This window comes from Schistocerca piceifrons, chromosome 2 (assembly GCF_021461385.2).
Source record: "Schistocerca piceifrons isolate TAMUIC-IGC-003096 chromosome 2, iqSchPice1.1, whole genome shotgun sequence".
In the NCBI taxonomy this organism is placed as follows: Eukaryota; Metazoa; Arthropoda; class Insecta; order Orthoptera; family Acrididae; genus Schistocerca; species Schistocerca piceifrons.
This window is the reverse complement of record NC_060139.1, coordinates 482622165-482639021: the sequence shown is the minus strand read 5'-3', so window position 1 is coordinate 482639021 and position 16857 is coordinate 482622165. Positions and strand designations below refer to the sequence as shown.

At 42.5% G+C, this 16857-nt stretch overlaps 1 protein-coding gene across 2 annotated transcripts in view; it reads left to right on the top strand.

Annotated features, from left to right (window-relative positions):
• LOC124776835 (probable ribonuclease ZC3H12D) overlaps positions 1 to 16857 on the top strand; it is a 570216-nt gene that overhangs the window by 492097 nt on the left and 61262 nt on the right. Inside the window, exon 1 of one of the 2 annotated variants that reach the window (XM_047252002.1) lies at positions 13828 to 14024. The exons of the other annotated variant lie outside the window; for it this stretch is intronic. Within the exon in view, the coding sequence (XP_047107958.1) occupies positions 13995 to 14024 (30 nt within the window). The 5' untranslated portion in view covers positions 13828 to 13994. Of the gene's footprint in view, positions 1 to 13827; positions 14025 to 16857 lie in introns of those variants that run through there. 2 annotated transcript variants of the gene reach the window in all.

Here is a 16857-nt window from a genome sequence, read left to right as displayed (position 1 = left end):
TCTCGTGGATCTGATAAGCACTTTTAATGTACAACACAACATTGCCACATGACCCCTAGTCTACACACACAGAACATAATTTATACAATAGAGATAACCTGAAGTAATGGGGGAGTGAATACCCATTGACGGTTAGGTGCATTGAGAGACGACGACATCCGTATGCTATGACTAACTGCGTTCATCGGCGCAACGGCTCAGGGGAAAGAGTCCATCGTGACTGATCGCTACTTGGAAAAGAATTAAAACAAAAATGAAGTAAAAATCAACGACCTTTAAAACTCGGATAATTACATAAACTGACGGAAAGGACATAGAGAATTAGTATTCATTAAACGGAGAATAGTGGTTGAAAAATGCTAAGCTAATATTCACCCGATATTCGGTACACAGTGAACATGTGCTTGCTTGCAGTCTGATCGTACGTGGACGACAAGATGAAAGACTGTTTTCCATAGCAAAATAAGTCTCGCAAAATCACTGTACACGCTGCTGCACACAGAGGAGCCATAACTTTCTATGATACAGGAGAGTAGGGACAAACTTCTTGCAGGTGAACCCTGCCGACTGGGGATTCCAAACCATTACAGAGAAGCTGCACTTCTCTAGCTCAGTTTGCTGCACGTTGTTGATAATCATACGGATCATTTTGTACCAGATGTGTCTCCATCGGTCGACGCGCGACTGGTACATTCACGTCGGAAATTATGAAGCATATATTTCCTCATCTGACATCCGTGTGCGTGGACGTTATTGTACAGTGAGATTGTTCTCGTGTGACTTCATATATGGTTGTAACACAGTTCCATTGTTTTCGTTCTGTTGTAATAAGTACATCTGTGACATTTATTTTCGGAATGTGCTCCAGTGACAAACATAGGTGGACATGGTGAGGCAGCAGGCGTCGATACGAATTTTTCAAAACACAGAGCAAATGTGGCCAGCTTAAACATATTTTGTATGTTGTTTCACCCGAGGTAAACGAATCAAATGTAGAGTTTCTTTGGTTTTACTGCGTTATGGAGTAGCTTTTATGCCCCTCTCTTATGCTCCACTGTCTTCGGTGGTGATCACTTACTGCTAGGGGTTGCCATGAGCTCTACATTCATAGTTTTCTTGGTTAAAAATTATATTTTATTACAGCCTGCATTATTTGCCAGCTATCTCAAGAAACAATAGGATTTTAGAGTTTGTGAAACCCTAATTTTTACTGTCAAACGAAATGTCGCAACAAGGATATGCCCGAAGGTTCAGTAACTCATTTCAAGCGGATGTTGTGGGCTCTCTCCAGTCGGTGTCAAATAGAACAGAAATCCCCATCCCTAATGAGTTTAGAGTAGCCACAAGTTGTCAAAACAACCGTTTCTACTTCGTTTAGCAGGTCATCGTACCTCCTAGACTTCGCTTCCGATCTCAGTATTACTGATTTCACTGTATTGATGTAATTGGTTCAAGGTGAAGAATTTATTTGTTTCGTTCATGATGCGTTACTCTCAGTTTATTTCTGTGTTCCTGTTCTATACGCTAGGATTTATTTCTTTGCGTTACATACATATTTTACAATTCAGGAAGTTGCGGATTTTGTTAATTTATTACATAATTGGAGAGCCTATTACAGGTAGTTATATAATTGTATCTTCCTTCAGCTGTATCCAGTGTGCTATAATTAAAATTCTTCCCCATGCCACGATGTCTACTGTCAATAGCGCTATGGATTTCGGAGGATTAACACCGCATCTTCGAGTATTTTAATTGTACATGTTAAAATTCCTAGATGTGAAGGATTCGTTGATGCGGTAGAGGTGGAAGTTTCTTATTTAATTTTGTGATTAAAAATCAAATTTACGCCGATACCCAGTGAGCGTTGAAAATGCGAAGTCTTTGGCAGGTAGTTTTCAGTTACTGTAATGCACATCCTATTGACATTTGGGTGATGAAAGATGAATGATCATAATTTGAATGACTGTCGGAATGTAAACTGATGAGCCAAAAAAATTGTGAACTCCGTGCACCGCGACTTTGGATACCTCCTGGTGGTGTTGCGGGCACGTGACTCGGTAACAAAAGTATGTAAGCGTAGCAGACACGGACGGGGGATCACCCCAGAGAAGATATGGGCTGCAAATGGCGAAATCCATTGAGATAAGCGACTTTGATAAATGGCGGATTATTATCACGCAGAGCCTGTGAACGAGTGTCTCGAAAACGGCGAAGCTGGTCGAATGTGCACTTGACACTGTCGTGAAAATCTACGGTTAGAGGCAGGAAGTGAAACTACCACTAGGTGCTAAATGGTTGGTTGGACGCCCACAACTCTTCACAGAAGATGGGGTTCGGAGGCTTGTCTGTTCCGTAAAGTAGGATGGATGGTGATCTGTGGCGTATCTGCCGAAAGAGCACAGTGCTGGTGCACGCGCAAGTGTTTTGGAGTACAACGTTCATCGTACATTGTTGAACATGGAGGTCAGCAGCCGACCAACCCTACGTGCTCGCATGTTGACCCAACGACGTTGTCAATTACGATTGCAGTGGGCACGGGACTATCGGGATTCGACCGTTTATCAATGGAAACGTGTCGGCTCTTGGGATGAATCACATTTTTGCTACACTAGGTCGATGGTCGTCCACACAAACATCGTCGTCGAGGTGAACGGCGACTCGAAACGTGCAACGTGCCACGGACGCAGGCTGGTGGGAGCAGTATTATGCTGTGGGAGACATTCTCCTGCACTCGCACGGGACCTAAATTAGTAATCGACAGCTGCGAACCACCTGCATCCCTTCATGCTTGATGTCTTCCCCGATGGCAATGTCGCCTTTCAGCAACATAATTGGCCGTGTTTCGGAGCCAGAAACTCACGTTGACGTCTCGGCGACCAGATTAACCTTACTAAGTCCTATAGAACCTATCTATCGGGCGTCTCACCAGAATCAGTGATGTATTTCGTTCCAGAGACGGACAAACAAGTTATTAAGTAGGTGGTTATGTTCTGGCTCATCAGTGTAAGTTGACGCGTACTGGGGTCACTAAATCATACTCACGCGATGTAGGATAAAAATCACTGCCCTGCATATAGGTCTAGGGTTTCCTCGCTTTTCTTAAATCACACCTTTTTTCCTGTGGTTGAGACGTCATTCCTAATTTTGCTAATATTATTATCCTGGCAGTTTTGAGTTTACATATGTGTGCAACGGAATATATGCAATTTCTGTTCTCCCATAAGCCGCGCTGTGTGGCCGTGCGGTTTGAGGCATCATGTCAAGGACTGCGCGGGCCCTCCCGCCGGAGGTTCGAGTTCTCCCTCGTGTGTGTGTGTGTGTGTGTGTGTGTGTGTGTGTGTGTGTGTGTGTGTGTTGTTCTTAGCATAAGTTAGTTCAAGTAGTATGTAAGTATAGGGACCGATGACCTCAGCAGTTTGCTCCCTTAGGAATTGGCACACATTTGAACATTTGACACTCTCAAGAGAATGTTTCGAGGACGAGTTTTCATTCCGCACAGACAACACGTTGCTGTCGGTTCTTCGAGTAGCTTTCAGATTAATTCAGCGTACTATTATATTACCGGTACACGAAATACAGCGTTTGTTTTGGAGACTGGGTGGAACAAAGCATGTGTTCGTATCGCGCTGGATAGCCGCCCGTCGTTTAGATGCGAGCCAGTATGTTGTTAATGAGCGGACGCTTTCCTACGACGCTGTGTGGATGCCGGTTGCAGTGGAATCCGCCAACAAGTCAACCAGCGCGCGTGTCAGGCTGTTGCTGAACACTTCCAGGCATCTTCCTGGTCGCAACGCTGTAGTGGGTCCACTACTTTCCTGCAGCTTCAGGCAGGCGAACGAAAATCATTAAAAATCGGCAGTGCTTTGAGAGTTCACCATTGCGCTGTAGCGGTAGCGTGCACGAGAATATAACCCCCGAAGTAATTACTGGAAGTAGGTGTTTGCATTTGCTAAATCGTTTGACTCTGCAAGGAGAGGCTACGACGTTTGAATCACGGATTTACTCCGAACTTTGTACTCTTTTTTTACTCCATTAAGACGTGATAATGTGCTAGTAGTAAGGCGTACTGCTTAAACGATTTCGCGAAAATCGCAAGAGAAGTTTTACGCGTCGGTGATGTACCTGTGCGGTGCAACCCTGAGGACGAGATGCCGGCGAATAGAGTAACGCTAATGTGTTTCTTTAAATTTATATTTTTTCAACACTAGTCATATTATTTCACAAATACTGCGTTTGAAAGCTAAAGGTAAGACGTATGTATTTGCATGAACTTTTAAGGAATTCACAATCTTATTTGACCCCTTGTTAACTTTTTATTATCACAACAAATATTATAACTATTGTGTGTATTCTAATAGCATCTTTACGATAAGATATTTCTCGTTTGTTGTCAGTCAGATACGAACAAGTATGAAGCGCCTGATGGAGCTTTTAGCTCACCTATAGAAATAAAAGTTGCACAATGTTTATTGTAGTAATAAAAATTAGTAAACAGCCAAATAACATTGGGAATAAAATAACAAAGACACTTGTCTTTTCATCGTATTACCTTATGAATGCAATAAGTACGAAATAAAATAAGTGTTGAAAAGGATATAAATTTAAAAAAAACGAACTGGACTTGATCCAGCCATCCACCGATTATGGAGCTTGAGCATTAACCTCATGACCGCCCCCGCCGTCGCAACGCACCGGTCCCTCATTGACGCGTAAAACTTCTCTTGCGATTTTCTTGAAATCGCCTAAGAAATACGCCTTGCTATATACACATTATGTTTTCCTACTGGACTACTAAAAGTGCACGAAGGTTAAAGTAAATCCGCGAGCCGAACGTCGCGGCCTCCCCTTGTTAGCAGGGAGGAGCGAGGTGCAGACCGCGGTTGCGCTAAACGACTTCAACAAAATGTCGCCATGGCCGCAACAAATTTCCTGCTCCATCCTCGCCAGTCTGCGATTCCAGTGTCTTCTTCAGCCTTAAATCTCAGTTCAGCCTTCTTGGCTTATTCCGGGATTTCCTTAAACCAGTCCAGACGAGCGCCATGGCGGATTAACTCAATCCAGTCTTGCACATCTGATTTAATTCTATGTCTCAGTGCGGGATATTAGAACATTATGAAGGAAACAGTGTGTCCTAGCTTTACTGTTACTGCGTTCTCAGAAAGTTAACAAACGATGTTATGCTTCAACACCATTCATTATTTTATATACCCATCCCTCCTTGACATTTCCTGTATCTTGCATCCTATTTTTTTCTTGGACTTGAGGAACTCTCAACTTTACAGTGACTCTGTGTTGTGACCAAATTATTTAGGCTCAGATTTTCGGCTAAGGAGTAAAATTGTTAACAGGCCTACGTAAAGTATTTTGAAAGGCTTGTAATTTGTTGCAACAATAGAAGTCGGATTGCGGATCATAATCAACAACAGTAATCCAGCGTGTCACAGCGCTGTGGGTTCTCAAGTTCCCGACTGAATTGCATTTTTTTTAACGATACTCATAAACGAATTTGACAAGACAGCAGGAACACACTACGGATTTTATTTCTGACCCGTGGATCGACTTTAGTGTCGAGCTGTTGCTGAAAGTGAATTTCTGATCGAGGTAGCGCAGCGAAATTAAGCTGTTCGGAGGACTATCGGTCCAGTTAAAAGTCCTCAGTAGCGTTTAGACTGAAAGTAGTCTCGCTAAAACGTTCTAATGCAAATCAGCCCTTGTTCCATAATCTTTGACAGATCACGAGGATTGCGTAGCTGAAAATCTCGATCTTGGTAGCACATTAATTTAATTTCCCGCCTTATGCAGACAGTGATACAGTATTAGGCATGAGAGCGGGAGTCGCCAGACACATCAACGGAAACTATTTGGTATTATGATTCAGCTGCTTAGAAATTTGGTAAGATGGATGACGATAGTTCAGCCCATAAATTGTTCTTAAGAGGTGGTTAGTCGGGTGTTCTTACATATTTTCATACTACCTGCCACTCTTCTCGTAGAAATGGCAGTGTCACCGCATTTCGGATATTGTGACAGTTTATAATAACGAATATAGTCAAATTAAATCAGTTGATGGGCAGAGAATTAAATTAGGAAATGAGAGACCAAAAGTAGTGATGAGTTTCATTATGTGGGCAGCAAAAGAAGTGACGGTGGCCAAAGTAGGACGGGCGTTATATGCAATGGCAAGAAAGCGATTTCTGGAAAAGAGCAATTCGTTGACATTGTGTATAAATTTAAGTGTTTGGATGTCTTTTCTGTAGATGTTTCTATGGAACATAGTCTTTTGAAACGTAGACGATCAACACCACGCCCGAGAAAGCTCTTGAAATATGGTGCTGTAGTAGGAGAATGCTCGAGAAAAGATAAGTAGATTGGATAACTAATGAGGAGATGTTGACTAGAATTAGGGGGAAAAGACATTTATGGAAGAACTTGACTAGAAGATGGGAGCCGTTGATAGGACTCATTCTGAAGCAGCAAAGAATCGTCACCTTTGTAATTCAAAGAAGTGTGGGGAACAAAAGCTGTAGAGGGAGCTTTACTGAAGCTCGAAATTTAGCGCGGATTTCAATGCGAGATGCTTTTAATAGGTTAATAACGAAATTCTCTCTCGAAATCTGGCAGTAAATCCAAGAGATTCTGGTCGTGTGTAAAGTACACAAACGGTAAGAGATAATCAGTACCTTAACTACGCATAGCAATTACAGTGACGAAAGTGGAGTTACTAAATACGGTTTCCGAAATTCCATCACCAAAGAAAACAAGTATTCCAGAATTCGAATCGAAAACAGCTACCAACATGAGTAACTTAAAAGTAGGTACCATCGGTGTAGCAAAGGAGCTTAAATCACTTAACAGAGGCAAGGCCTCTGGTCCAGATTACATACCAGTCCGGTTTCTTGCAAAGTATGCTCATACAGTAGCTCCGTTCTTAGCAGTTGCATACAGCCGCTCGCTCACGGAAAGATCCGTGCCTAAAGACCGCAAAGTTGCACAAGTCACACCAGTACTGAAGAAAGGAAGTAGGAGTCGTCTACTGAATTACAGTTCTGTATCACTAACGTCAATTTGCAGAAGAATTTTGGAACATATACTGTTTTGAACATTATGACTTACCTTGAAAAAAGCGAACTACTGACGAATAGTCATCAGGGATTCGGAATGTATCGGTCTTGTGAAACACAACTAGCTTTTTATTCACACAGTGTAATGAGTGCTATCGACAGAGGATTTCAATTACATATTTCTAGATTTCCCGAAGGCTACTGATACCGTTTGTCGCAGGTGACTTCTAAATAAATTGCGTGCCTCTGGAGTATCGTCTCAGTTGTGCGAATGGATTTGTGATTTCCTGTCAGAAAGGTCACAGTACTTAGTAACTGACGTAAAATCGTCAAGTAAAACAGAAGCGATATCTGGCGTACCCCAAGGAAGTTTTGTAGGCCCTTTGCTGTTCCTAATCTATATTAATGATTTGGCAGACAATTTGAGTAGCCGTCTCAGAGTGTTTGCAAATGATGCTGTCATTTGCTGTATCGTAAAGTCATCGGACGATCAAAATCTGTTACAAAATTATTTAGACAATTATCTTTATGGATTGAAAAGTGGCAACTGATTAAATAATGAAAAGTTTGAAGTCATATAGATGAGTACTGAAAAGTCCTCGAAATTTAGGTAACACGATAAATCACACACATCTAAAGACTGTTAGTTTAACTAATTACCCGAGAATTACAATTGCGAATAACTTATATATAATGTTGTGGTGAAAGTGATTGGAAGGCCACGTAGAATATGCAACAGGTTTCCTACAGAGTGTGCCTACGCTGGGCTTGTCCGTCCTCTTCAGGTGTATTCCTGCGCGGCGAGGAATCTGCTCGAAATAAGACAGAAGAGGACAAAAAGAGTTCAAAGAAGGGCAGCTCGTTTTGTATTATCACTAAATAAGGAAGAGAATGTCATGGATATTATAACTCGAGTTGGTGTGGCAGTGATTAAAACAAAGACGTTTCTCGTTGCGGTGATATGTTTTCTACAAAGTTCTCCTCCGAATGCAAAAAAAAAAAAATTGTTGACGCCCACCTACATAGGGGGAAACGATCCATGGTCATAAAATAAGAAAAATCAGAGTTTTCACCGAAATATTTAAATTTTCTTTTCTCCCGCGTGCTTTTCGAGATAGAATGGTAGAAAAAAGCTTGAAGGGTTTTAAATGAACCCTCTGCCAGTCCCTTAACTGTGAACGGACCAGGCGAATAAAGACTGTGAGCAGCTGCACGGAAAGCAACTTTGGAATCTGAAGCAGTGTTTTCAAAACATCCTCAATCCATAAAGCATTAGCAGCTGCAGACGTTTCTGACACACCACTCAGTGTGGCAGAAACATCCTGAACAGTCCCAAGGTCTAAGACAGAAATAGCTGACACCGACATAATGACCTGGCTTAGAAACGAACTGCACAGGAAACATGCGAACGACATCACCCAGGATGATGTCGATTTGGTGACATCGAACAGTTGGCTGACGCACACAGATTTGCTTGAAGGATTTCTGACAGCGGTACAAGATCAGGTGACTGTGACGAGGAACTATGTCCAGAAAGAACAAGTGTGTGCAAAAAGTGTGTCCCGATAGTTGCAGGAAGAGTGGCGACCTAAACGAGGTTACACTTAGGTGTAAAATCTTGGCACGACGGGTTATTTAAAAGGCATGTTGAGGCCACCAAAATAATCGTTGAGAAATTGGGACAGCAGTATCAGTTACTGAAAGACTATCCTGGATACTATAGGTTCGATCCTATCATTGTAGTAGAAAACTAAATTTACAAAATTTAATGTGACTGTAGCGTAGTACGCGACAAAATGACGTGTTATGATTGACCTGGTACAACAGTGATAAGTGTGTTCGTACATCAATGTATCCATCATCCGTAATTTGCAAACCACCTGAAAAGAGAAGATGGTCGAATACAGGGCTGAGAAACGCCGTGTGGCCACGAAGCTCGCTTCACATCGTCTCTGTGATGATATCGGACACCGAGTTTGCCCCAAAACGGACCGTAAGGCCCTACAGGATCTAAAACTACATCTTTCGCTCTGTTTAACAACTGCAGAACGCGATTGTAGTAAACATCTGCAGAACACTTCTTCGGATTCTTGGAGAACATTGTTAACGTAGTGATAATTTGTTATTTGAACCGTTAGCATTATAATAAAATCTTGTCAGAATGAGTGAAACGATAAGTAGTGTAAGGGGCAGTCAAATGAAAATGAGTCAGGCTATATAACGAACACGCCGCGGACGTTGGTAACGCAGGTAAGTCTTTGTACAGAACTGCCCTCTGTTGGGAATGAAGAGAACTTAGCGCTAACTTTCACAGTTGTGCCATTTATTAAACGTGCTCGACGTGAGGTTAGCGAGTCGTGTGTTCGTCCGACTTCACTATGGAGCCCGAGAAAGAGAAGCAGCGAGGTTTAGTGCTGGTTTGATTGGGGGAGAAAAGCAAAATTGACGCCCGTATGTCTGCTGTGTGTGGCGAGCTCAGTATGTCACGTGCGCGTGTGCTTGCGTGGAATAAACGACTTCGAGAAGGTCGGTGTCATTGAAACACAGCAGTTGGCCAGGACATATGGCTCCTGTTGGGCATCGGTCACGCTGCTGCGCAGGACATCACGACAGGACATCGGAAGTTCGGTAAAATTGGCTTCCTCACAGCCTGGCGGAGGAGTAGAAATGGAACAGAATGTCGACATCACCGCAGCACCTGGAACGGTATCACGATGAATAATACCGTTTCCTGTCCTGAGTTCTCGAGGGAAATGAAACATGGTGTCATCATTTTAAGCCGGAGAAAAAGTGTCATAACCAACAGTGGAAGCACATGGATTCACCCCCCCCCACCGAAAAAATCGAAATCCGTGCACACCAGCTCCGGAAAAGTCATGATGACCTTTTTCTTTCACTACAAGGGCCCACTGTTCATGGACTTCATGGACTTCATGGAATGCGGCGACAAAATTAACGCACAGCGATACGTGGACACTTTCCAAACACTGAAGCGCGCCATCTAGTCCAAACGTCTAGGAATGTTAATGGACGGCATCATCCGGTTGCAGGATAATTCCCGCCCTCGTGTTGCCAATGTTGTTTTGAGTACGCGGCTGAAGTTTCGCTGGAAGTCCCTACACATTCTCCGCAGTGTCTCGATTTCTCCTTAGGCGACTTTCAAATTTTTGGAGCCCTGAAAAACTACGTTTGTGGCCGTCGATTTACTTCGGACGAATAAGTGAACGCTTGGGTACAATGATGGTGCCACAGACAACCGCAAACATTTTTGCGTGAAGGCATTGACCGTCTTCTCGGACAGTAGGATGGATATATTAACGGTTGTGGTGATTACTTTTCAAGTAATGAACAATTTTTTTCCCATCTCTCTCGTTCTTATTTGACCTCCCCATGTAAAATGGCGTATTTATTCTGTCAGGTCCAGAAGTTTAGCTTTGAATGGATTCAGTTTCTTTGCATGTGATACGCAGTAAGCACATTTTCGAAGATCCCAGTTCAAACCGAGTCACGCCACTGATAATGTAGCGTAGTCAGCTAAGCGATGCACTTCTACAGCATTTACGCTGACGCAAATCCTTGCGTAATGTGAGCCGCATTACTGTATGTGCCGTCGTGTATTGACGAATTCCCACCGATGTGTGAATGGCTTCTTCGTGGATGATTCAATGCCCTCAGAGCGGTATATTTGCATGTACGAACATAATTTTGAGAACAACTCTAGGTCAGAACGCCGGTATGCAATGATGGCGCACAGGAAAAACATCGTTAGACTAATGTGCGAGAAATGACGTTCCAGCATCAGTCGTGTCCTGTCTGAAGCGGACTGCGGGCTGGAAAGTGTCCCATCGATTCGTTACATATGGACGTAAGTCAGAATCTCGTTACGAGAAATAGCTAAAGTTGTGTTTTAGCTGTTCAGTGGAAACATTTGACATAGTGCCGTTTGCTCTTCGACTAGAAATACTGGGTGACATATAAAAGCGGTAATGAAAAGAGTATTGTTGTTGCTGTAGTCTTCAGTCCGAAGATTTGGTTTGCTACAGCTGGCGCGCTAGGCTATCGTGTGCAAGCCTTACATCTCTGCGTAGCTACTGCACTAGGCCTGCTTACGACAGTCAAGTGTTGGTTCCCCTTTACTATGTTTACCTCCTACACTTCCCTCCATAATGAAACTAACGGTTCCTTGTTGCCGCAGAATGTGTCTATCAACCGATTACTTCTGTTAATCAGGTCGTGCCATAATTTTTACCCCAAATTCGATTCAGTGCAACCTCATTAGTTAATTTACGTACCCATCTAATCTTCTTCATTCTTCCACAGTACCACATTTCAAAAGCATCTATTCTCTACTTGTGAGAACTGTTCGTCGTCCATGTTTCAGCGCAGACAAATACCTTCAAAAGAGCCTTCCTAACATTTAAATTTACGTTTGATGTTAACAAATTTCTCTTTTTCAGTAATTCTTCTCTTGCAGATTCCCGTCTGCATTTTGTATCCTACTTCGCCCACTGGCTTTCATTTTTGGGCGGTTATCACGAAACCTACTTCTTTTAGGGTCCCATTTCCTAGACTAATTCCCTCACCATCGCCTGATTTAATTTAGCTGCGATCCATTACTCTTGTTGTGCTTTTGCTGATGTTGTGAAGAACATTGCTAATAAAATGCAATATTACGTGTGAAATCTTATGCGACTTAACTGCTAAGGTCATCAGTCCCTAAGCTTACACACTACTTAATCTAAATTATCCTAAGGACAAACACACATACCCATGCCCGAGGGGCAATATTACGAAGGAAAATATTTTTTTAGATAACTTAGAGGAGACAGGGACTCACCTTAGAGCATCAAGCGGTATCTGCTTACGACTCGTTAATTGGTGGGGGGTTTTATTTCGCAAAGTTTGATATGTATCGTGAAATATAGCGTGGCGTATCGTCCAGTTCGTCCACCAAGACAGCCTGACAAGCCTTGTAATGATTGTTGATGAATATGGCAAGCGCCCACAAAGGCCTCTCAAAAGCTTTCATTTTGTCCCTGTAATTAGTTTCCGTCAGCACTTTTCCATTTTCAGATGGCTAGAATTACATTTCTTACATAGTTCATGTCTTTAGCGACATGTCAGCTGTTACTTAGATGCGCTACAGTATTATACCTTTTAATTCTTCGTATAGCTGTGTGACAGTTCGCACGAAGTTTTTCATTACGCTACGTCACTCCGATTACATTGGTTTCCCTGTGGGCAAGGCGTTACTACGAAAAAAAATTGGTAAACAAACAAGAGGCAAAGGTGTGTACACCTCGCTTTCTTTGGGCGAATCTTGCAAGAGGCTTTGACTAGAATATTTCGTTCAGACAAGACTCGCAGTTCATGTGTTCAACATCATGGAGTAGAATAAATGCCATCATTCCTCTTTATACCTTACATTTTTCTATGAGTACCATTTAGAGCTTTTTTTAATCATTTATGATTTTGAAGAAGGTGGGTGTAGGACAACGAACTACTGACTTCGGTGATTTTTGTTTTATGGAGTCTGGAAACGCGCGACCGCTACGGTCGCAGGTTCGAATCCTGCCTCGGGTATGGGAGTGTGTGATGTCCTTAGGTTAGTTAGGTTTAAGTAGTTCTAAGTTCTAGGGGACTGATGACCTCAGCAGTTAAGTCCTATAGTGCGCAGAGCCATTTTGTTTTATGGACATTAGGCTGTGGTCCAAAGCATATTTCTTCGTCTTATGTTTCCTCTCCTGACGCTGGAGTCCGTCCTTGAAGGTTATAGAGACGTAGTTTGCTACTTCTCAAATTTTTAAAGCAGCTCACCGTGCCATGCTGTTTATACAGAAACACTGCAGGTATTTATATCCCAATATATTTTTGTTTGCTCCTTGTGACTGATGTTCATATTTGATAGCGACGCTTTAATTTTGAATGACCTTCCCAGAGTCAAACAGGCAGTGTGGGACAAAAAAGTAGCGACTGAAAGTGATATATATCTCTGCTGTTCTATCACAAATGTAACGACTTTGGTACGCAGCATCACGATTCGGCCGTTAGTACAGACTACAATGTTTTCTGTCCAGCGTCATTTAGCTACTGTTTTTGGTAGCCATTTATTACCCACAGTACCAAAGATAGCATTTGTTTAATATTCAGTTTTTATTTATCATTACTATTCCGAGAACGACATAGTTTCAAAAACAGAATTATGGCGTAAAACGTTTGTTAGGTGTGTGTCTCCTGCGAGAATATCGGAATACCAGTTTTCAGAAGAGAAGACGTCGACCTTTATACTGTTTGTGTAAATTTCTAGAAACAAAGTCTGTGTCTCTAATTTCCGCTACAAAACTTGAATCTTTTAACGAGAGTCGCTGGTTTGTAGTTGTATCGTACATTAACCAGGGGACAATTTGAAAACCTGAACTGGAACAGTAGTAGTATTATTGAAAAGGTCCGTGAAAACAAGAGATTTGCCAGCTGTGATATTTCCTCAAAGATAAATTTGCAATTAAATCTGCACAGATTTCTATATATGGCGACGCCGGTGCGCGTTGCGCCCTATACGCGGCTGCGAGGGACCTTCAGACCCGGAAGTCGCGTCATAGAAATCAGCTGTCCGCTTGCTGTGCTCTGTCGTCCCGAGACTGTGCGGGTCGCCGCTAGGTAGCAGCACTCTCTCCCGGATGCGATTGCGGCGCTGTGATTGGCCGCTGGGGCAGGGCGCGTGCGCACGGATGCGGCCTCGGGAGAGTCAGCGTGTCAGTCACACGTTGACTGCGGAGTGCGAGGGACATAAACAACAGAAGCAGCGGGTGTGCGACAGCGTCCCGACTCGCGAAGTGTGCGCGATACTTTCTCGCTCTTGCAGGTGCCACACCGATGACATTCTTCACCCTTGCGAAGGCGCCGGCATAGAACAAGACGACGTACAAGGGAGATATGCTGGAGATTTGGACCAACCATTCCAGTGTGAGTTGAGTTTCGAAGAAACAGCTGATCATTTTTGTGCTGATTGCGAGTGCAGCATTTTCTGTGCTTCAATACGATCTTTTCTTCTGACGCCCTGAATTTTTAGGCAAAAGATGAAAGTGAAGTGGGTGCATACGTTTTTCACGTTTGAAGCAGCGATTTAGTGGAAGTATTACAATCATAATACATTTGCCAATGGTACTTCACGCAAAATTAATTCTACAGGAAAATAGGAAGTCAGTTAACCATGATTTTTAAAGAAAGTTATTCGCGTGATTTGTTATTACCGCGACTGCTATGCTGGATATTAACAATGTGCAACCACGCCCATCACAAGTCATCGTCATACATTTGTGTGCTGTAGCAGCCGAAGGTCAATTTTAAAATGTGGGCAGGGCATCCGTCAAGTTCTCCTTGTGACGAGCAAGAAGTTATACACTTCTCTCCGTCAGTGAAACTAAGAGGGAAGAATAATTTGCTCTGAAATACATTGCCGATACGGCGTGTAGGCAATAAAGGGGCAATTTTAGCTGTCTGTCAGTCATTTTACACAGGTTGTAACTGTCGAATCCAGTGATCTTCCCTTCTTAACTGGGATAACTATTATGAGCATTAGGGATGTTCTGGTGTACTACTCCCTTGAATCGCAGTGTGATATTCTTTTCGAAAATTTCACGAGTCTTTCTCTTGAGCGCATGTTTTATTGGGATATACAGCTAATGTACTGTATTACAGAACTGATTGTTCTTTTTGTAGCTCGCTTATAATTTTAACTATAGATTTAACTGCTAAAATAATGGCAAAGATAAATTAATTCATGTTAGTTGTATGTAAGGTTATGGATGCTGATTATTTAAAATAACTCCCATTGTTGGTTTTAGCCATCAAATTACATTTTTCGTAACTAGGCAACAGGTGTGCTTGAGAATACAACATTTAAAACTCATCATTTTCAGCTTGCAACTGTAATGTTGTTAAACTCCAGTGATACGCGGAATAATAATCTTTTTCCGTATTGCTCTGTACTGAGAAAACGTCGAAAACGGTCGTAGCAAAATAATTTGAATAATGCTAGCAGTTATAAATGGAAAATTTCTTTTAAAATATTTATCATGGCTGCAGATCATTACATGCAGAAATGCTAGTAATTCTTTTCTGTAATGTATGATTTTATTATGTCTTGTGCTTTATTATGTGATTCTTTCCTTCATTGGCGTTGTTACACAATTTTCAGGTCCTTCACAGAATGCATGGGTAAGTTTGTATCAGAACACATCACTCCATTGTAAACATAATTAGGCACCGATATACTCGTGCGAAAATCAAACAGCGACAGATAAGAAGACAGATTTGTATTCTGCAACTGTGCTGCAATCATGATTGTCGAGGCACGCGGACTAACATCTGTTCCTGTGTTTTCTCTAACGTGAATATAGTTTTGCGAATGAATGCTGGAGATAACCAAACAGACAATGTTACCACAGAAAATTCCTTTTTTTTAAAAACAAAAATTTGTGGTTAATCTAGCGGTATCAATTTTGTAGGAATATGCGGTAAACAGATACCGCAGTTTTGCCAACGAGATCCTCTTAAAGCCTAAGCCAATGCATCAAAATTTGTCATGAAAGTCGTTTTTATCCAACCGTGAAGTGCCACATTCAGATACACCTCCTGCTGACTGGATTTTATTGTTCCGCTACGTTAGGCGCGTGGTCTGGGTTGACACATATTTGGCTGAGGCACCCTCGTGTCGGAGGCGCGCGGCTGGGAGCTATTAATACCTGGGACCGGCTGCGTGGCGCGCCGTAGCGTATCGTACCGTATCCTGTTGCTCGCAGGCGGGGCACGGGAAGAGAGAGACCCGGATCTCGGTGGCACCTGCGCTGCAAGCTGCCAGGCCTGCTGCAGAAAAAAAAAAAATTGCCTCGCGTCTGCTCGTCCGTGCCCTGCCTTTGTTCCGCACAGCGCCGTGGGACCCGTTCGGCGCTTCCTTGCGTTTGCGGGTACGCAGATCACGTCCTTCCAGAACTACGAAATTGAGCAGCTATGGCTAGGCGCGCTCTGGCCAGCGGCGCTGTAATACAGTGTGCCGCCGCCCGGTGCGGAATTGCGGATGGCCTCCCCGATAGCGTATACGAATCGTTTTGCCTCTACCATTTTGTTCACACAGCTCTCATACCTGCCTCAGAGCAGCAGTTCAGTGGTATGAGAGTTTTTACGTTGACACTGCTCTCAGATGAGCCCCGCCCCCTTTTTTTGTCTATCGGTCTTGGAAGCGAGATTATGCTCGCTTGACGTCATTTTTCCGTGTCCGAATACATCTGAAATTGAAGACGTATAATCCCTTAGTCATATGGCCACTATGGGATAGATTTATAATTGCTGCATGTATTTATTATTAGACTATGAAACTACTGGCTACTGTACACCTTCCTATTTTTCGGCAATTGTATTATTGTAATACTGCACATTTCAAAAGACACCGAAGTTGGGCGCGTAATAATAATAATAATAATAATAATAATAATAATAATAATAATACATAACAAACCTGACACCATACTCACCAATAAAAAGAAGAAATTAACACAACTAATCGAAATATCCATACCCAATACAACAAATATACAGAAGAAAACAGGAGAAAAAATTGAAAAATACATCCAACTGGCTGAGGAAGTCAAGGACATGTGGCACCAGGATAAAGTTGACATTATACTATCAACTACAGGGGTCATATCACACAAAATCCACCAGTACATCATCGCAATACAGCTACATCCAAACGTATATATACAACTGCAGAAATCTGTAATTATTGATATATGTTCAG